Here is a 20,925-nt window from a genome sequence, read left to right on the forward strand (position 1 = left end):
GGCCAGCTACACCAGGAATCGGGTGGATTTGGGGGTTTTTTGGCCATTAGAAGCTATTTTTAGTCACAATTAAGGAAAGGCGCGGTGACTACGGTTATTGCTGACGGCTTTCTCCCCTCCCGCTCCCCCCTGGGGACTCATCCTGACCACCAGCCTGGGGTGGGGGGGATAAATACGAGACACTCCCACCCCCCCCAAAAAAGCGCCGGCAGTTGGGGATGCCCGCCCCCACCTCGCCACCATCCTCGGTGCTTCATCAGCTTTAACGAGCCTGATGAGGTGCAAGACGTAAACGACGTCGTCGGCCCCCGCGGCGACGGGGAAGGCCAGGGACGCGGGAGGCCGCTTCCACGTGCTTGGCAGCGGCAGGAAGAGAGGACGAGAAACGAGAGCTTGCCAGACCCGAGCCGATCAAAAAGTCGCAGAAATTAAGCGAAAACTACCTCTTCTCAACGAAAACAAACAGTTAAAACTCTTCCCATGCACTCCGCTGATCCGACAAGACAGAAAACAAACCAGAAAAATACCAGAAAATAAAATAAAAGAGATCCTTTGAAACAGAAGTTGCTCTTGAAGCGATGAGAACAACATGCGCGTCGGGGGAGGCTTCCCATTTTTTTTGTGTGTGTTTTCCTTAAATGCCAGGTTATGAGGGCAATAAACGTTATTGCTGGCGCCAGCTTCAACCCAAGTGGCGCACACACACGGCTCCCTGCACCCGGCCGAGTCCTTTACACCCCGCCCTGTCCCCTTTCCTTTTTGACAGCGACTCCGGGACAGCCCTTCTCGGTTTGCTGGTCACAGTGGGTGGAGAGGAGAGGTCACAGTGGGTGGGGGTTGAAGGTCACAGTGGGCAGAGCAAAACGGGGGGGTCACAGTGCAAAGAAACCAAGTCGTCCCCTTTGCTCCAGGCCGTTTGTCCGTCCGGGCGGCGCGACCCGTGGCGGCGGAGCCCTGCCTGCCGCAGCAGCGCCTCTCGCCCGCGTTTATCTGCGCTGCTTGAAGCCTTGTGAGCCATCGGGACCCAGGGGCTGTCGGATCACATTGTTGGGCTGTCGGGTGTCTTCGGGCTGGGAGATCCTGGGCGGCCTGCGAGGAGAAAGGAGAGCGGAGGAGGGGGAGGGAAGAGGGCTGCGGAAGGCCCCGCGGCCCCGGCCCCGGGCACGCGTCGCTCCCTGGGACGGGGAACGCGGCGCGGAACTCGCGCTTCAGCTCCTTCCTTTCGTTTCTAGGGCTTAAGCTCGACTCTCCTGCCCACGGCAGCTCCCTTATGTCAAAAAAACCTCGGGAAAGACGAGGAAACGCCCCGCCAGGGTAACTCTGGCTGCCCACGCTCCTCCCTACACCCCCAGCACGCCCTCCCGAGGCTCTGAGACAACCTCTACGGCCTTCTCAGGCACTCGTGCCTCCCTGAACACCCCCATCTTTTGAGATTTAGGATGCCCTGCTGGCCAACGAAGCATTCTCTTCTCCTCCCAGCCCCACTCTGCCCTTCAAGCAGCTCGTCCCCCCTAGGAAGGTGCCAGCGAGGAGCACAGGCGGCGCTGCCGCGGCACGCAAGGCCGCTCTCACCTGTCGAGAATGGGTTTCTCCTGCTCTTCCTCGGGGCTCGCGCTGCCCAATATTCGTTTCCTGGCTTCCGCGTATTCCGCCTCCCTCTGCGCCAAGGATTTGACGGGGAAGGCCGGCCGGCTGGCGGAGTGGGGGTTGCTGAGGACGCCGTTGGTCGTCGGCCGCTTCAAGATGCGGATCTGCGGGGAGGGACCTGCGGGAAGGCTGTCGTCCTGAATCACGATCGGCACTTTAGGAGGAGATTTCGACTTTCTGCTGTTTAAAAGAAAAAACAACGACGACGTTGGGTCAGGCCTTGTTTTCTACGGCCAGCGTGTTTTCCGTGCGAATGTCTCCCAGTCAGATGTCATTCCCGTGATTAAGCCTGCAATAATTAAAGACCTCGTTACACTTGTAACCCCAGAGCAGCAGGCGGGTTCGCAGGTTGGCTCAGTGAGGGACAGACAACCAGTCCCTGCTGCGTCCGGCACCTTTGAACTCGACCGGAGGAAAGGGAAGCACACAGCGGGCAGAAGTGTCCGCCCTCCTATCTGCAGACACCCGCGTGAGCACCTCAGTTCCACTCCCTGCAAGGACCTTCCGGGCTCCTCTCGCCAGGGTACCCGGCCCCCCGCTCCAGCCCTGCCATTTCACTCCTTGGAGCCAGCCTCGGCCCCCGTCTCACCACTTGAATTCTATTTTTATGGTCCCTTCTCTGTGCAGAAGTCCCAGAGAAGCAACACCATGACTCTTTACGCCTCCCACTAAGAATCAAAAGGGGGCAAAATAAACAACAACAGACTTGTCAGAAGTGATTAGAAATATTTCTGCTGGAAGACAGTAACACACCCCCCCCCCCCCGCCCCAACCCAAAGGAAGCAGGAAAAGAAAGTCTTACTGACGCAAGACGTGGGCAAGGGCCATGAGTTGGGATTACCTGACTCACCCATTTCTTCCTTTGAGTGTCTTTTTCTTACATGGCTTCCCCATAGCTGTAGCTACATCCAGTCTGGAAGACCCGGCTCTGAAATAAAATCACTCTCAAGAAGCTTTCTGCTACCCTGCCGCGGATCCAAAGGGCCATCTAGTGGCACGATTACCGAGATTCCCTAGTGCTGAACTCAAACCCAGCGCGCCCTGCTCAGTTTGGAGCCGTTTCCCCACCGCTCCCGCTGCCCAGGCCTTCGGGGAGCACCTGAGGACAACCAGGTTGTTTCACCCAACCGCGCAGCAACGTTACCTTTCCTTCTGCGTGATCTTCAGCTTCTTTTCCAACCGTCTGTCTATTTCCTGGAAAGGAAGGAGATAAAAATCACATCTTGAAGGCTCGTCTCGGGGATTAGTTTGAGTCCGTCTGCGCACGGGTTTCATTTCACTCTGCTGTACAGCACCACTGCAAAGCGGGCAGAGAGTGAGTGCGTCTCCACCCGAGGAGGAGTTGCAAAGCGAGAGGCAGCGAAGAGCAAAGCCACCGCGTCCGTCCCGCCGTAGCCCTTCATACACCTACAGCAGGCCGGGGGCTCTGCGTGTCGCGGCGCGAGGGCAGCTGCAAGGCACTCATCCGTCATCTGAAGGACTTCAGCTGGCCAGAAAGCTCTGCGAAGGGTAACAAGCCATGGGAATACCCAGCAAGGTACTCCCAGATCCGAGCAGGAATCGGTGCCGAACCTCTCCGGCAGAGAAGCCGCAGCAACCGCCGGCCGGGGCGATCCGCATCAATCTACGCGCTTGACTTCAGCGGGCCAGCTCAGCCCCGGAGCCTGCAGCCATTCGGAGGAGTAGCTGGCAGGGCCGCATTCCTGCTGCTTGCTGCAAGAACCTTCCTGCACGAAAAAGTCCCGGCCCTGCCCGACGTGCACCCAGGGACCGGCCAGAGCAGAGCAGAGCCTGACTGAGCTTCTCCTTCCCTTTGCAACACGGCTGCCGAGTCATCCAGCGGTGGGAAGACGTACTAACCGCCCCTGAAGGCCAACAGAGCACGGCTTTGGGCATGTCAGCTTCTGTCCGAGGCTGGCATCTACCTTAGCGAGGGTGTTTACGTGTTGCAATCAGAGTAATTATGCAGAGAAACCTCGGTAAACACAAAATCAACCAGCTTTCAGCCCCAGTCTCTCTCTAGGTGACCTTCCCCGGCCTCGCTGATATCTTTAGATTCTCACGACTGCTGATGCTACTAAAAAGAGCCTCTAAAACAGCAAAGAGTTTTATTTAATCATCATTGAAGAGGGAAAAAAAAAAAAAACCAACTACCTGAGAGCGTCCTAGTTTCGCCAGCCGATAATTGGCAACACTGAAGGAAATTCCAAGCTTCTGGCAGGACCCAGCTGCTCTACTTTTCAGGCCAGTTCGCTTAACTACGCTGAAAGCTCACCACCAGCAGAGCCTACCCTGCTGTCAGAAACCACAGCGGGCGCAACCCAGTAAAGAAACTGGTTTGCACGGCAATTCCCTGCTGCCCCAGTAAGCAGGGAACGAGCGCAAGTCTCTACAAGATGCCAAACCACAGGGTTTGCTCTTGGTCGTGCAGCTCCATGGGCCAGAGCCCACAGTGGCCTCCATCTAGAAGGGAATAGTAATAAACCAGTTTGGGGAAGACAAAAGGTGGGTGGGAGGTTGAATTTTCCACCCAACTCTGTACTGGGAGGCAATGGTCATTTCTACGAACAAAACCAGCCAGGGGGTTCATGTGGCATCGAGCTGAAGGCCAGGTCCCAGCTAGAGCCTCCTGTCGAGAGCAAACACCCCTGCACCTTCCTTCCTCTCCAAGAAGACCAGAAGGAAAATCCCATCGCAATGTTCCTCAGAAGGACGGAGAAAAACGCGCACCAGCTGCCTCCTGCCTGCAAAGCCGGAGGAACGGCCAGCCAGGAGCAGGCAGCAGGGAAACGGATATCCCGGCACGGATGGAGACGGTGTAGAGCGGCTGGCGGCAAACAATGAAAGTCAAATTGAGGGGAAGGGGTTCGCTCATCTGCCCCACCGTGCCAGGAGAGGTGATATCCGGCTATACAAGAGTCTTTAAAACACTTTTTCAAACTCAAGTCGTTAACTGGGCCTCCCCAGGGCATCCTGGAAGCAGCAGACTGGAAGGAAGTTTCCTTAAATATCCCTTATTAAATCCTTCAGCGCGTGGGGGAGAGGGACGGCAGGAAGACGGGGCGGAAGGAAGGATGGAGGACCGTGGGGCACAGAAGCACGACGAGCCCCACGGTAGCCACGAGGAAGGCTCCGTTCTCCCCTCACCTCTCTCCTTCCTGGCAGAGAAGGCTTTGACAAAAGCCACATCTCTACATTCCTGGTGGCTTTGCAGGGCAGTCCCGGGGCTAAAGCTGCGGTTTGTACCTCGGACTGCGAGAGCCTGTAATTGCAAAGCGTCAGGTTGACCTCAGCACCTGAAAAACGCTCTGATTAATGCGACTGTCACACAGACTCCGAGCACGGCCGGACAGCTCTTCCCGCCCTCACACGCGCCGGACTTCCTCCGACTGCATCCTCTGACGCCAGAACCGGCAGCTTCCCCCACCAGAAAACAAAACCAAACCACCACCCGGCTCTTTAATTTGCTCAACACACACAAACGTATTCCGTGGAACCCTTCAAACCCTGCCACCGTGACACCCCTCCCTAAACGAGCCCTTTACAGTCTCAGTGTCACTCTTTCCCTCTCCTGTGCAGACTGCTTCTTGCGAAACACTCGGTATTTTCTCCTCTCATCCCTCCGTGATGGCCAAGGGAACACACTGTCCTGCTCCGGGAGCCACCACACACGGGCTCGAGGGTTGTGCCGCACCTGGGGAGCTCCTCACCAAGGAGAAAAGTAAGGGGCAGCTAAAATATCCTCGAAGTTACACCCCCAGCAGCTAGGTACTCTCCAAAACGAGAGGCTTCCTCCACACGTAGAAGTCCTGGCAGAGCAATATGAAACAATCATCCCCACCAAATACACCCGTATCACCCTCACCCCATCCGACAACCGTTAGCCTTACACGACCCTCGTGATTCCCGGCGCTGCCGAGGGGATTCCAGCTGCCTCCAGACATTCACTGCACTCTCGGGTAGAAAAAGTCTGCCTTCGTGTTCGAAGGCAAGGGCTAGCGTCAAAAAAGCAGCTCCCCACCTCACACGCGCCTCTCGAGGTGTCAGAATTGTCGTGTTTTCTTTTTAAACGCAGGGCCTGACCCCACCTTTTCTCAGCAAACTCTCGCTGTTCGACCTTGCTCCGTTTGGAACGGTAGGTATGGAGGGGTGCGAATGGGGAGAGCGTCACAGCCCCGAATCATCCCCCGGCCAAACCCACCCGCCCCAGCCAGCAGTTCGCGACCAACGTACGAGCTTGAGAAGCAGAAACCCCTTTGACGTGGCTTGTCTCAATAACAAGATTCCCTGCCGCCGCTTTCCACCGCTCTGCTCGTCTGCTGATGTCATTCCCTTCCCACTGCTACGTCACGCTGTCACCAGCCTGGGTGGGTAACGAGATAAAATTAGGACCCGACCTCCAGGGCAAGAGCCAGAAGCGCTACAACCACCCAAGGGCCTGAGCTCGCAGCAAACCAGTGAATATTTCCATCTTCTCCTTCTCAGAGACAGAGGATGCTGCAATTCCTTTTGTGGTGTGGGCAACTGAAAAACCTGGAAGGGCGAAATCAGCTGAGCCGGTAAAGACTGAACTGGAACCTGGAGTTAAACTGGGAAGACAAAACCGACGTGCTCTGAAGCTGGAGGCTCGTGTCGGGCTGGAACCTTTTACAAACAATTTCCTGAAATACGGATTACCGCAACAGTGTCAGCCGGAGTACGATACTCCGGTTTTACCAGTCAGGAAGCCACACTCACAAGAATATAGACTGGTACAAGACTGGAGAGCAGTTAACCCACAGGAGTGGATGTCCACCCAGCGGTACCTAACCCACAAACATTACTAACTACTAGAACTGACTATTTTACAGTATTGGACTTGAACGACGCTCTCTTTTGTGTCCCTCTAGAAGAGCAAAGCCAGAAGCTGTTCGCCTTTGAAGGGGAAAGTCCTACGACGGGACAAAAACCACAGTCACGCCGGACAGTGCTTCCCCAAGCAGGCAAGAATTTTCACGATTTTTGGTAACGTACCCGTGAAAGAACTAGAACAACGGCGAGGTAAAGAAACCGCCGTTCCAGCACGCAGGTGGTACACCACCAGGGGCCAACGCGGCTGAGAATCGCCAAGAAGTGACTCCCAGATCCCCGAACAAGTGTATTCCAGGCATGCAGGCTCCAAAGACGTCCCCTTGCAGACTCCTGACTGGGAACTGGTGATGGACAGAAGCGGTTTTGTGACCAAGGGAGAGGGAAAGCTGGCTGGGCTGTCGCTGCCCTGGAGGAGCAGACAGGAGCTACCCCCTACCCGCAAATCCTTCTGCACAAAAGGCCGAACTGATGGCATTAATTCAGGCCTTAGAAATACCAGAAGGAAAACACATCGTTTACACTGATTCAAGATACGTTTCTGGAGTGACACGTCCACGTGGCACCATCTGGAGAGAGAGGGAGGATTATTATCCCCACAAGGAAACCCCAGAAAGTGCAGCAGAGAAATGCTGAGGGGCTCGAATCAGTCACAGGCCAAAGGAGGCGGCAGCGGCGCACTGCCGAGCACAGCAATCTGGACAAAGTGCTGGTATCAAAGGAAATAAAAAGGCCGAGGAGGCGGCTCAGAGAGCAGCTTCATCCACCAGAGCAGCAGCCCTGGTTCCAGAGAGGACTTGTAACATCAAGATTCCCGAATACACTGAGAAGGAAAACCAACTGGCTGGATTTCTGAGGTGTATTAAGATCTCTGAAGGACGGGGGGAAACTCCAAATGGACAATGTACGGTCACTCCTCAGATACTGAGGGAAGTTCTGAAAAGGACACATCGCACCACACACACGGGAGCAGAAGCCGTGGTAGAAATGATATATCCAGGGCAAAGCTCCTGTACCTTTGGACTCACCAGTACGTCCTTCAAACCTGGAGACTCCGCACATCTAGGGACGTGGAAAGACGAGCCACTGCTGAGAAGCGGAAAGGACCTTATCAGATACTGTTGACCACAAACGTGGCAGTAAAGCTACGAGGAATCCAACCTTGGATACATTATACTAGAATAAAGAAAATACCCACCCCTTCGTGGACCTCTACACCGAAGGGACCATCGAAATTAAAACTAAGCTGTAATTAGAAAGTAGGAAAATTACAGAAAATAAGAACGAAAGAGGTGTTTGCTGGAAGGCCTGCACAGCCAGCCGTTCACAGTCCAGGAGGTTCCTCCAGTGCATCGATGACAACTTCTTGATGCAAACGGTGGATGAGCCAACGAGGAGAGGAGCACTGCTAGGTCTTAGTCTCACTAAGGAGCAGGGTCCGCTTGAGGCGGTGAAGGTTGAGGGCAGCCTTGGCTGCAGTGATCACGAGATGGTGGAGTTCAGGATCTTGTGCGGTAGGATCAGAATACCAAGCAAGATCATAACCTTGGACTTCAGCGGGGCCAACCTTGGCCTTTTCAGGCAATTGCTCAGGGAAATCCCATGGGACAGGGTACTGGAAGGCAAAGGGGCCCAAGAGGGTTGGTTTATAGTCAAGGAGCACTGTTTCCAAGCTCAAGATTGGAGCATCCCAGTGGGTAGGAAATCAAGAAAGGGAGCCAGGAGACCCGCATGCTTAAACAGAGAAGTAATGGGCAAACTCAAGTGGCAGAGGAGAGTCTATAGGAATTGGAAGGAGGGGATGGCCACGTGGGAGGACTCTAAGACTGTTGTCAGAGGATGTAGGGAGGCAACTAGGAAAGCAAAGGCCTCCTTGGCGTTCAGCCTTGCGAGGGAGGTCAAGGACAACAGAAAGGACTTCTTCAAATACGCTGCAGACAAAACCAACACCAGAGGCAATGCAGGCCCACTGTTGAATGAGGCGGGTGACAGAGGCTACAAAGAAGGCGGAGCTACTGAATGCCTTCTTTGCCTCTGTCTGTACTGCTGGGGACTGTCCTCAGGAGTCCCAGAGCCCTGAGGCCCCAGAGGAAGTCAGGATAAAGGAGGAGTTTGCCTTGGTTGATGCGGACTGGCTTAGGGATCAGCTCAGCAAGCTGGACATATGTAAATCCACGGGCCCTGATGGGGTGCCCCCGCGGGTGCTGAGGGAGCTGGCGGAAGTCATTGCTAGACCACTCTCTTTGGTAAGTCGTGGGGAACAGGAGAGGTGCCTGAGGACTGGAGGAAAGCAAATGTCACTCTGGTCTTCAAAAAGGGCAAGAAGGAAGACCCGGGTAAGTACAGACCCGTCAGCCTCCCCTCCATCCCTGGAAAAGTGATGGAGTAACTTATCCTCGCGCTGCCTCTAGGCCTGTCAAGGATAAGAGGGTCATTAGCAGCAGTCAGCGTGGCTTCACCCAGCGGAAGTCATGTTTGACCAACCTTGACAGCCTTTTATGAAGGCATAACCAGGTGGATAGAGGATGGTAGTACAGTGGATGTGGTTTGTCTTGATTTCAGTAAAGCGTTGGACACCGTCTGCCGCAGCATCCTGGCAGCTAAACTGAGGAAGTGTGGTCTGGACGATCGGGTAGTGAGGTGGATCGTGAACTGGTTGAAGGAAAGAAGTCAGAGAGTTGTGGTCAGTGGGACAGAGTCTAGTTGGAGGCCTGTATCTAGTGGAGTCCCTCAGGGGTCGGTACTGGGACCAGCACTATTCAATATATTCATCAATGACCTGGATGAGGGAACAGAGTGAACTGTCAGCAAGTTTGCGGCTGACACAACACTGGGAGGGGTGGCTGACACCCCAGCGGGCTGTGCTGCCATTCAGCGAGACCTGGACGGGCTGGAGAGCTGGGCGGGGAGAAATGTGATGAAGTACAACAAGGGCAAGCGTCGCGTCTTGCATCTGGGAAAGAACAACCCCGCGTCCCAGTACGGGTTGGGGACTGAGCTGTCGGAGAGTAGCGTAGGGGAAAGGGACCTGGGGGTCCTGGTGGGCAGCAGGATGAGCACGAGCCAGCAACGTGCCCTGGTGGCCAAGAAGGCCAATGGCATCCTGGGGTGGATTAGAAGGGCTGTGGTCAGTAGGTCGAGAGAGGTTCTCCTCCCCCTCTCCTCTGCCCTGGTGAGACCCCATCTGGAATAGTGTGCCCAGTTCTGGGCCCCTCAGTTCAAGCAGGACGGGGAACTGCTGGGAAGAGCCCAGCACAGAGCCACAAAGGGGATGAAGGGGGTGGAACATCTCCCTTAGGAGGAAAGGCTGAGGGAGCTGGGTCTCCTTGGCTTGGGGAAGAGGAGACTGAGGGGTGACCTCATCGATGGTTATCAGTACGTAAAGGGCGAGTGTCAGGAGGATGGAGCCGGGCTCTTGTCGGTGCTGGCCAATGACAGGACAAGGGGCAACGGGTGCGAGCTGGAGCACAGGAGGTTCCACGTGAACATAAGGAAAAACTTGTTCACCGTGAGGGTGACAGAGCCCTGGAACAGGCTGCCCAGAGAGGTGGTGGAGTCTGCTTCCCTGGAGACATTCGAAACCCGCCTGGAAGTGTTCCTGTGTGACCTGCTCTGGGTGGTCCTGCTCTGGCAGGCGGGTTGGACTGGATGATCTTTCGAGGTCCCTTCCAACCCCTGACATTCTGTGATTGTTGCTGATATTCTGATGTGGATGGAAAAGAATGATTTACAAATTTTATTACCACAGTGGATTGAAATTTGTGGGAATTACCAGCCCAAGAGGTAACCCGTAGCTCCTCCTTTTGCACAGGATCCGGAAATTCAATGGGAGAAATGTACAGCCCATCACACAAGTTCCCACTCCTTTAAAATGACTAAAAGATTATACCATGGTTATAGCATTTGAGATAAAGATCACTCCCGGCAGTCTCTATACCATGGGAAAGGCAAGCAAGAGCATAGAAAAGGGGATACTAAAAGTGAAGGTGCGAGGAACGTTTCCTGCCAAAAACGGTGTTAGTTGGGCAAACTGCACTTCAAACTGCAATAACCAACACAACTGCAGCCCCCCCTAAATGTGTAATGACACAGAAAGTTGTGCTTGGGCCCAGACTACCAGACCACCTTTGGGATGGTTTTTGCTTTGTGGAAGATCGCCTTACACTTACGCAGCAGCACATATAAGCGGAGGCCCCTGCCTGATAGGAAGAATGGCTCCTTTTCTTTTAAATAAAGGGGGTTCTTAATTCAAGTTTCAAACAAGAAGAGAAACTCATCAGCTGCCCAGGGACTGAGATTCACAAATTGTTCTATACAGCCCAAGAGAAATTGCAGCTGGCACAATTTTAACCCCCAGAGTTGGAGCAGCTATGAATTATCAGACAATAAAACAAATTGCTTGTCCTTTAGTGAAAGACACAAATTTACCTCACAGGCCGTAACGGCTATCGGAATTGAAATGACCCAAATTCGAGAAGCTACTCTGGAAAACCAGGCAGCCATTGACACTCTGTTAAGGCACAACCACGGCTGTGCAGAGTTCAAAGGAACGTGTTGTTTTAACCTCTCTGATAATTCACAGTTATTGGAGGGAAAAATACACAATCACAGAAACGAGCTTCTGAAGTTTATGAGAGAGAAGGGTTGGATCTTTCTTGGTTAACCTCTGGCTTCCTAATTTAGGATGGCTTAAGCAGTTATTTGTGATTATTTTGTTAATAGTGCTAGTAATTACAATCAGTTGCTGATTGATTTAATGCACAGCTCTCTGTATCCCAAAGAAAAATAAATGGGTTGAGACTTAATAGTGTTAGATCACACATTAAGCCTCCAAAAGGGGAAACACTTTTTCCACCTTCTCCCAAGAATGAAGAGGTATCATCTGTGTTAAATTAGTGTAAATGTAAACTTTTTGTAATCAAGTATTGTTTAGGTGTTGTACAGCAGAATTACGGTTAACATTTAACATAAGCCCAGGGCAGGATACACTGGCCCTCAACCTTATCCGCTTCATCGACGAAAAATACTCCTTTTCAGCAACTTAAAGGAGAGTTGGCAGGAGAAAATGGTCTCAAATTGTCCTTAGGTGACCTGTGATTGCAGATGGATAAAAGGAGCCGGGATACTCCCTTACTAAAGGCCACCAGAGACCCCCGGAGAGAGGAAGGCACGCGCAGAAGGATTTGAAGACAGGCCAAGAAGGAGGATCTGACACATCATCTATGTAAATGAGAATGAATATATATTAGACAGGCAGAATATCCATGAATTCAATGTACCAATGTGACCCACAAGCCAGCCTCGAGTGTGTGTCATTTGTGGACAAACCCACCGAGCACCCAGGCCTGAATAAACGCAGTATCTCTCCCGAGTGTGCGGAACTGGCTCATGGCACGGCGGGTAAAGGACCCGCTTCTAGGACAACAACAGGACTTGGTACTGGAGGACATCCCGCTGCACACACCCAGTAGCTGGGCAGGTTGCACCACACTAAAACCAGATATTAATCTTCTTGGGAGGCTCTCCTAGCTTTCATTTCCCAAACAAACTTATTTATATAACCAAAAACTAAGCCTCATTTATACTGCCTTTCAAAACACCCTCCCCAAAGATTAGTGAAGAATCTCAACAAACTATTTTTAGTGCTATTATGTCTAGAGACTAAAAAGGACCCAAACAAACAGCGTGAAGAAGACACTGTTCTTTGACATTTAAGCTGCATTTGTAGATGAGGACGTAATGGAAACTGAACTCCAGCCCCACCACAGCCACCCTTCCTACCCTTTAACCCTGGGAAAACCAGCAATGCACCTCTTGGAGAGCAACTGGGCACAAGGACGCTTAGACCCAACACCCCTATGGTCTGTCACCCTAAATAAGAACCCCCCAATATCGCTGATCGGTTTGCCATGTCATTGGTGAGCTGGAGACAGACGCTCCCCACCCACCCCCGACACCCCAGAACCGTGCTCTCCAGGAAGGGGTGCCCCTCCGGAGGGCAGCTCCTACGGATCACGGTTCCACAGGGGGTCTAGGCACATTCCCAAGCGAAGCCGGATCTCTCGTGTATGGCAAAGCAGCGGGAGAGGCCCGAGCCAGCCGAGTGTGGTCTGAAGAACTCTGCTGGAATAACTGTAACGCGTCGGACACGTACAAAGAATCGTCCTTCCCGTCGTTGCCAGCAAAGGCTCCCTAAATAGACTAAATAACAGCAGCTCCAAGCTCTGCTGAGAGGGGAGAAAGGAACAACAAGATAACTGGCGGCTCTTTTTTATTTCCAGTTTAGTGAGTAACCACAACTGAATGTTTGAAGGAAGGCAGAGGCCTGGGCTTCACACAAGTCCCTTACGCCAGGAGGATCTCTCCCCTCCTCGACCTCCCAAACTCGGTTACATTGCAGAAATCAAGAGGAGGTACCTACCAGCCCCCCTGCCAGAGCAGAGGACAGTGACCGATAAAGGAAGCTGCATTCCAATATGCAGCTCTAGAAAACCATTAACCACGTTCTTTGATGTATTTACTGGAGATTACTCCCAAACACAACCTTCTACCCTTGCTCACTCAAATAATGGGCCATATCAAACCCTGCTCACTCAAATAACGCGCAAGATCAAGCCCGGAAAGGGGGAATTTAGGCTAGAGCTGCATCCTCCCACACCAACACTAAAACCAAAGCCTTGTCTGCTTATTAAAAGCACCATCAGATACTCTGGCATTTTCTAAAGGTCAGGAGATAAACTTCAAGGCCTGGTTAATGTTGTCATCTCTGAGGAAAAAAAAAAAAAAATATATAAAAGGTTTTACCATCTGAGGTCACTGAAGCTGTTCATGGGCTCCCAACAACTTACAGCTGCAGATATCTGACTCACTGCTTCACCGAAAGCGCTGTCAAGTAAGAGCAGAACTCGATAATCCTTAACTATCTCCAAACTGACTCCTCATTAGCTACCTGTTTCTCTCCTCTGAAGATAAATTAATCTTCTATTAATTACTGGAACATTCCAATTCCTGAGGCTATTGGGAATCAGACTGCTCCACTAATTAATTCTTCCAGTTACTCTGCTTGCATTAAATCTGGCAGGAGACTGTACCCAAGAAAGCCGCAGATCCTTGTGCGCTGCGCTGGCGTTTACATCTTCCGTAGGCAGGTTTCCCTTCTCGGCAGCGAAGGTATTGAGAAACAGGACACGGGAGTATTTTTGGGACAAGCCTGGCAGGCGCCACACGGTATTCCCAGCACGGACATGTGAGGGGCGAGGGGGGAAAGCATCCAGGAGGTCTGCAGCTCCTTCTCCCTCCCCACCCTTCGCACCTCCTGGGCCACACAGGACTTGCAGTAATATCCCAAGCCCAATACTCAGGTACCTGTTCATTCCCAACCTACAAACATCACCTTTCTCGTCACACAGACCGCCTCTGCCGAAGCAATGCTGAGCAGCAGGACCAGAAACTTTCATTTCCCAGTTTCAAGATTTTTTTATTTTCTTTTTTTTACTAACTACAACCACCTAAAGGAAATATTCAGCAAAAATTTTACAAAAATCATCTTGATCCATGAAGGGAAAACCCACCCTCGCAGCCCTGATGCCAAAACCCGGCGGTTATCCTCACAGCTTTCCTCCAGGGAGCAGTTCCTGCACGCCAAAACGCCGCTAATTTGTCCTCTGACGGCACAAGCAGTCAGCAGAGCGGAGGTCACAGCGTCACACTCCGAAATACTTCCCTTTTGACTCCTCTGTGCTTCAATCCCATTTAGCAACTCAAAGTGACACCAGCCAAAACCTTTTGCTGCCTCTGCTGGAGGCCGAAATCCAAGGGGGCAGCACGCTCTGCCACTCGCCCATCGGCCAATTTAGAGCCGACGGGCACGAGGGGTTTATCTGCAAACCTCAGGTGAACGGTGTGTCCCCCCCCCCGAGCGCCGTGACACGGGCAGGGGACAGTCCCCCTCCCCGCACACGAGGGACAAAGTTCAGTCACGTGCGTTCGGCCGCTCGCACCCTCCCCAGGCGGCTGGCAGTCCGGTGACGGGGGGGGGGGTTTCCCCTTCTGGTGGCCAGACGAACGTTCTACCTACGTGCATTCTGACTTAAAACAAGTTACTAATTAAGACGACACTCCAACCCCAGCTAGCGAAGGAAGAAGCCACCAAGAAGTGGCAGGTCAGGGCTGAGGACGACCTGTGACCCCGGACATGGGGCTCCCGCTCTGGTTTTGGAACGCAGCTTTCCACCTGACCTTTAATCATTAGTTTAACAGGGTAACTGCACTCGGGTGTCACCAACAGACCTCTCACGTGCGCTCTCCCTCCTCCCTAAAGCCAGCCAGGCCACACAACAGGAAAACGAGCCATGCATGAGGTCACGTTAGCGTTTACTGACCCAGACCGGGGCTCTGAAACCTGGCGCTTCGATCCTCACTCGTAACTTGGACAACTCGTTCATCCTTCACACGCTGCTCTTCCGTCTGTACCTCACAGACAAGCCAAACCTCCCCGTTTCACAGCCATTTCGAAGAGTTAATTAGAGAGCAATTAGGTAACACAGATCTAGAGGCCCCACAGAGCTCTGCTGCAGCAGCGCTGACACCACTGCAGGACTCCCGCGGCAGGGGAAGCTGCCGGAGCAGAGGGCATCGGCCTGGCAGATGGTCACTCGGGCGGAGGCACGCACCCGAGGAGCTGCTCCTTTTTCTGGCAAGTATTGGGTAATTCTGATCACACAGAAGACTAAGAGACAAACAGAAGCCACATTAAAGACCCTAAAAAAGTGTTTGAGGATCTGTTTTGCAGCTAGTCAACTGACCAACCCAAAGCAGAAAGCCTGTGTCAGGTTTTTTGGGGTGTTTCTCTCAATATAATGAGATTTTAGTGCTGCCTGTTTAGGAAGGCAGATCTGCAAGAGATCAGTGAAGTGATATTATAACTGGGAGGCCACAGTCTGGTCAGCCCAGAAGTGCCTCTTGCTGAGAACCACCTTCTTTAAGACCTTGAGGAGAAGTTCACAGCCTAGCACCAAAAGCTGCACACACAAAAAAGGACCAGCGCTACAAGTGGGAGGTACTTTCTGGCCTGAGGAACACCCTCTGGGTGGAATATTAAAAAAAATTACAGGCTGAGAAGCAGACAACAAATCTCAGAAGCCCACCATGGACCTCTTGGAAACATGTCCACTGTTCCCTCAGAGATGTGCTGAAGGGTCTAAAGAGGCACAACGCGGGATTTCAGCTGTGGGAGGTATCAGGAGAAGAGTGTCTGTTTAAAGCTGCTCCTGGGTGTCACTCATGTTTTACTGCATATTCCTCGAGTACTGACCACGACTGTCACGTCTCACACCTTTACGCTGGGATCCATCTTGCGCTGTCTCAGATCCACACCAAGTAAGATAAAAGTGAAAGAAGAAAATAAAGGAAATTCCTTAAGACATAAAAAAAAAACCCTGTGATGACAGGCCCCGTCACACGCTTTCCCTGCACATCACCTTTCCTCTCACACCTTCAACAGAAGGCCCAGCTCCTTCAGGCAGTTCCCAGCCTCCCCTGCCTGAGGACTGCAGGCTTTGAGGCGCAGAAAACAGCAGATGGACGCAAAAATCTTTCACCTGCCGACGAGCAAGTCGGTCACGCCGCCTGCTCTGCAGCAGTGCCTCTTCCTGCCGCCTCTTCCCCTTCTCTACATCTGTCTCCCTCCGGTAGCTTTGGTTTGTGTAGCAGCACGGAGACCCCGCAGTCCCCGACTGCACCAGCACCCGTTCTGTCCACAAAAACCGAGGCTGGGCTCTCCTCTGCCCCATCCCACTCGGCTTTTTGCTTCCTGCAGCCACCAGCAGCAGCAGAGGATCTCCTTCCTGCCGGGAAGGGTTTGAAAACGACCTTCCTAAACCATGACAGATGCCACAAGGCAGCTCCTGTCTCTTCTCTGACGTAAGAGGAGCTCCTGCCGCCGACAGCTTGCTTGTCTTGTTGCTCCAACTGCTTTTGCAGACACCCAAAGCCCCAACAACTGCAAAAGCAGCTGCAAGCGTGGCGGTGGCTCCTCAAGAAATCCCTGCTCAGCAATACAAACACCACCAAACACAAACTCTCAGCAGTTTGGACTGGAAAAGGACGGGAGAAAGGACAGGTGACAGAGATTTTTCCTTCTAAGGGCTTTAGAAGAACACCTCAAAGGCACGAGCTGGAAGGACAAAGAGGAAAGACAACCGATGGCGGGGCTTTGAGCAGCCCTACAATTTTAAACCATTACTCAAGGCCACAGCTATCATCAGCTCCCGAGACACAACCTATATCCCTTCATGGAACGATTGAACGAGCACCAGAATTAACTCCAGCACGAGGCTTCTCATGACTGCAGCCTCCCGGCATGGGCGAGAGGAGAGGGCGAGCGCTTGGCTCCCGCCGCCAGCCTGCCGCTGGCACCTCTCCCGCTGCCCGGCCAGGGCGTTGAGTTACAGGCTCTATTTTGCTCCCCTCTTTCTGGCCAGCCGTAACCCAATCTCCTGACCAGAATCAAATTCGGTCTTTTCACTAAGTCATTGTTACAAAGTCCTTTCTGCCCTCTGATCGTTTACGAACTTATTAAAACAGTTTTTCTCCTGGCAGAGACGGTTTCCTTTCTCTTGCCGGGCTGTTGTGAACACCCCGCAGATCACCCGCCCGCATTCCCGCTAAAATAATTATTTGATTTTGAAAGCACAACGTGCAGAAGTGCTTCGGAGTCTCTCAGCGTGAGAGACGTGGTGAAAACTTCAGCTATCGAGCCGGCTTTTCAAAGCAGAGAACCTCAGCTCCCACACTGGCAGCCGCACTAGGCCACGCCAAGACTCCCCACGTTTTCTCCTAGCGAAGAAGCACGTTCAGATCGAGTAAAAGGGTGAAAGAGCTTTTCATGTGCCCCCCCAGCTCTGCCGCTACACCCCGCGACACGCAGCCCGCCCGCCCCTCGCCAGAGGCCCTGCGAGGGCCAAGGTGACGCTAAGGAAGCACATTTTGCCGGAGCCCCTCAACAGAGGGAGCAAGCTACCCGCCATCCCCCCGGCCCCTACCACACGCTCCCCGGCAGCAGGAGCTTTGTTCCGGGCTCCGCTGACCACCCGCCCTGACCAGGCGCTGCCGCCCCGGCCGCAGCCCCACAAGGCCGGGGGGGGGGAAGAGGGGTGGATTTGGAGACCGAGTAGAAAACCGGGGCGGAAGGATGGGCACGGAGCGGCTCCCTGCAGCAGCCGCGGCACGGGGGGACGAAGAAGATACGAGCGGAAAGGGCTGAGGCCGGCCTGCAGCCCCCCACGCCGAGAGAGGTCGTGGTCCCTTTAAGAGGCCTAGCAGGCGCTCCGGGCCCGCCGCCTCCTCAACCACCACCGCCGCCGCGCCGCCTGCCGCCTACTCCTTCTCCCCCCACCGCCCTCGTCCCGCCCGCGCCGCCCCCAGCAGCCCCCCTCACCCCGCTGTCGGCCGCCTCCTCCCAGCTCTCGGCGACCTCCTCATCTTCCATTTTAATTCCCCTCCGCCGCCAGCCGGCGCCCGGCGCATGCGCGCACCGCCCCCCGTGCGCCTGCGCCAACCACCGCCTACCGGCCCGCGCCCGAAGCGCCTGCGCACTGCGGGGAAAGGGCGGGAAACCGGGGGGGGGGGGAGGGAAGCGCATGCGCGATGGGCCGCTGCAGGCGGCCACGTGCGGCGGGACGGGCATGCGGCGGGACGGGAGGGCGCATGCGCCCCCTGGCGGGCTGGAGGACCGGCGGGTGTGACACTTGCACACTCACGGTTTGCACACTCGCCCCCCCCCCCCCCCCCCCCCCCCGGGAGCCGGCGCTTCTCTCACCGCCACACGCCGAGCCCCAGCAGCGCCTGAAAGGCGCCGGCAGCACGTCCGGGTTTCCCGCTCAAACAACGCGGCGGTTTTGGGGCGTTTTTCCTTAATTTCGGGGTTATGAAGCAAAGCGGCCGCCCCGATTATAGCAAATCTTCTCCCTCCTGCAGGCATCGACCTGCCCTTCCGTCACCCCTGTTTGTGCCTCTAAGCCCTCAGCTACTCTCAAACCTCCTGAGGGGCAGGAGGGCCCACTTCAGCTCCAACCTTTAAAACCAGCGAGATTTCCCCCCAAAACCCCTAATTTATTAGGTTTATCTCATTTGTAGCCAAGGTATTCATCATGCCAACGTATTACTCTGTGCTTTGAGCAATACAAAGGTATTTGGGGTGAAGGTTGCATTTAGTTTTGCTCGCTGGAAAATTAAATGCTCCTTCCAGCATCCTAAAAAAAAAAAAATCCCAACAGACAAGGAGTTACAGAAAATGCCCTTAAATCCTTAAACTTTCCCCCAAACAACTCACCCGAGAGCCACAGCTTGCCGGCAGAGGGCGACGGTCTTCTTAAAAAATTGTAAGGAAAAAAAATACTCCAGCTACAAAAATCCGGACACAAACGCGCCGCAGCCCCGTGGTCTCCCCCTCCTCTGCCAAGCCCAAGATCTGGGCAGGGAACCACCAGGCACCCCCGCAGCAGAGTTTTGGGGGGCTGGTTATTGAAAGCGGAGCTGCTAGTGGGGTTTTACAGGGTGTACAGTGCTCGGGGGGGTGTTCTGTCCTGTGACTTCAACTTTTTTGGCACCCCAGAGGGGTGGGCGATGGCGTCTCCCCTCCCTGGGAGAGGTGCGGGGCTCCCGGGAGCAGTGTGGGTGGGAGGAAAGGGTGCAGCAGCCTCAGGCCGTTCCTACCCATCCTCTGGGATTTTTCCAGAAGGAAACAGGAACCATGTTTTCAAGCAGCCAGTGCCCAGCATTGTTGACCCGATTTGCAGCCTATTCAGCGTCCCAGCAGCGTTACTCCTGGATGTTTCCCTCCATCCCGCTGGGTTTGCCCATGCTGTAAGAAATCCCACTCCCGGCCACATCCCCCCTGTTCGAGACGGAACAAAACCACGCGGGAGCATCGCGGATCTTTTAGGAATGTGATTTTAATGGCCATATACGCACACCCGGGTGAATGCTGGGTTACTTACATGCGTGTGGACAAATTCCACGTCCCCTTTCAGGTAATCCCAGCCTTCCACAAGGCATCTGGGGCATCTGAGTCAGCAGGGCACGCGTCCAGGGCACTGAGCAGCAACCTCTATGGTAGATGCAGGGCTGCAGGAGACAAGAGAAGATGGCAGTGTCCTCCTTTGCCCCATCCCCAGTGGAATAATGTCACCCCACGACTCGACAGCACGACCGCAGGTCAAAATGCACGCCCTGACACACGTACCCCCCCAGGGAAGGGCTCCAGCAGCACCGCGGGCTCCCTCCTTTTCTCACCTCCGTGGCAAAACAGGCACCCGCTGTCCTTCAGCCACAGGGACAGGTCCCATCTCGTCTCTCTGCCAGGCCATCCCCACCTTGCCTCCTGCCTCAGGAGGCGGCCGGGCCTCGGGGGACAGGCAGGGGGACATGGCGGGGCTGGAGCAGGTGGCAAGAGGGGCTCTGGGCCTGTGGGCAGGGAGGGTCGCCGGGTCCCAGTTGCGCCTCCCCGGGTTGTGGCTGAGGAGGGGAGCTCGGGAAGGGGCGAGACGTGAGGAGAAGGGCGGCGGCCGAGGCCTGCGAGGCGGCCGGGGAGGAGAGGGAGCCGCCCTGCCACCTTCCCCTCAGAGCCGACCTCCTCAACATGGCGGCCGCACCCGCCCGCCTCTTCCAACATGGCGGCGGGACAGCGCGCGTGCCCCTGGCCGGACCCTCCAAACATGGCGGCCTCCCCCCCCCCGCCAGAACCAGGCCTCTGCGCTATGCAGGAGGGGCGGAATTGACCTTCCCATCATGGCGCGCTTCGCCACGTGACCCTCCGCTCCCCGCCCCAGCCGTGGTCATGTGATGCTGGGCCTGCCGGCGCCTGCGCAGTGCGCTCTCCCCCGCGGCCGGAGCGGCGGCGGCGGCGGCGGCGGCGGAGGAGGAGGAGGGGAGGAGGAGGAGGAGGAGGAGGGGAGGGTGAGGAAGATGGCGGCGCCGGTTCGAGCCGTCACCCGGGCGACGCGGCGGCCCCGGTTCCTGCAGCCCTGAGGGCCCGGCCCAGCCGCGGTGGGCGGTGGCCGGCGGCAGGTGAGCGGCCCCGCGGTGCGGCTTCCCGGGGCGGGGAGGGATGGGCACGGCGGCGGGCAGCGTCCCTTCCCCGGGGAGCGGGGCGGCGGCGGGCTCGGCCCGCCAGGCCCCTCAGGGCGGTACAAGAGTCGCCTGGAGGGGGCCACCCATTTGAGGACTTGAGGGTGGGGTTGAGCCCCTCTTTTCCCCCCGTTGCCTCTTTTTGGGGCGTCCCGATTGAGGGCAGAGCCCCCGGGGTGCTCTAGCCGGCCCGGCCCCCCCCCTCCCCCCAGGGCTGCCTGTCCCTGTGAGGGGTGGGGGAGGCCCCTTCCCTGCCCGCCGAGGGCAGCAACAGCCCCGAAACGGGGGGCAAGGCAAAGGCAG

At 55.0% G+C, this 20,925-nt stretch overlaps 1 protein-coding gene across 3 annotated transcripts; it reads right to left on the minus strand.

Moving 5' to 3' along the window:
- Positions 1–227: 227 nt before the first annotated feature.
- On the minus strand, positions 228–18,019 carry SZRD1 (SUZ RNA binding domain containing 1). 3 transcript variants are annotated; one of them, XM_086476090.1, is made up of 5 exons: positions 17,933–18,019; positions 2,792–2,841; positions 2,498–2,575; positions 1,573–1,827; positions 228–1,089 (listed from the first exon to the last, which is right to left on the minus strand). In XM_086476090.1, the coding sequence occupies exons 1-5, from the start codon at positions 17,981–17,983 to the stop codon at positions 987–989; spliced, it is 537 nt and encodes a 178-aa protein (XP_086332216.1). In that variant the 5' UTR covers positions 17,984–18,019; the 3' UTR covers positions 228–986. The 3 variants fall into 3 exon arrangements, with proteins under 3 accessions (XP_086332216.1, XP_086332218.1, XP_086332217.1); XM_086476092.1 differs by lacking the exon at positions 2,498–2,575 and having other exon boundaries at positions 1,573–1,824; XM_086476091.1 differs by lacking the exon at positions 2,498–2,575.
- Positions 18,020–20,925: the final 2,906 nt, after the last annotated feature.

This window comes from Leptosomus discolor, chromosome 20 (genome assembly GCF_034619465.1).
Source record: "Leptosomus discolor isolate bLepDis1 chromosome 20, bLepDis1.hap2, whole genome shotgun sequence".
Lineage (NCBI taxonomy): Eukaryota > Metazoa > Chordata > Aves > Leptosomiformes > Leptosomidae > Leptosomus > Leptosomus discolor.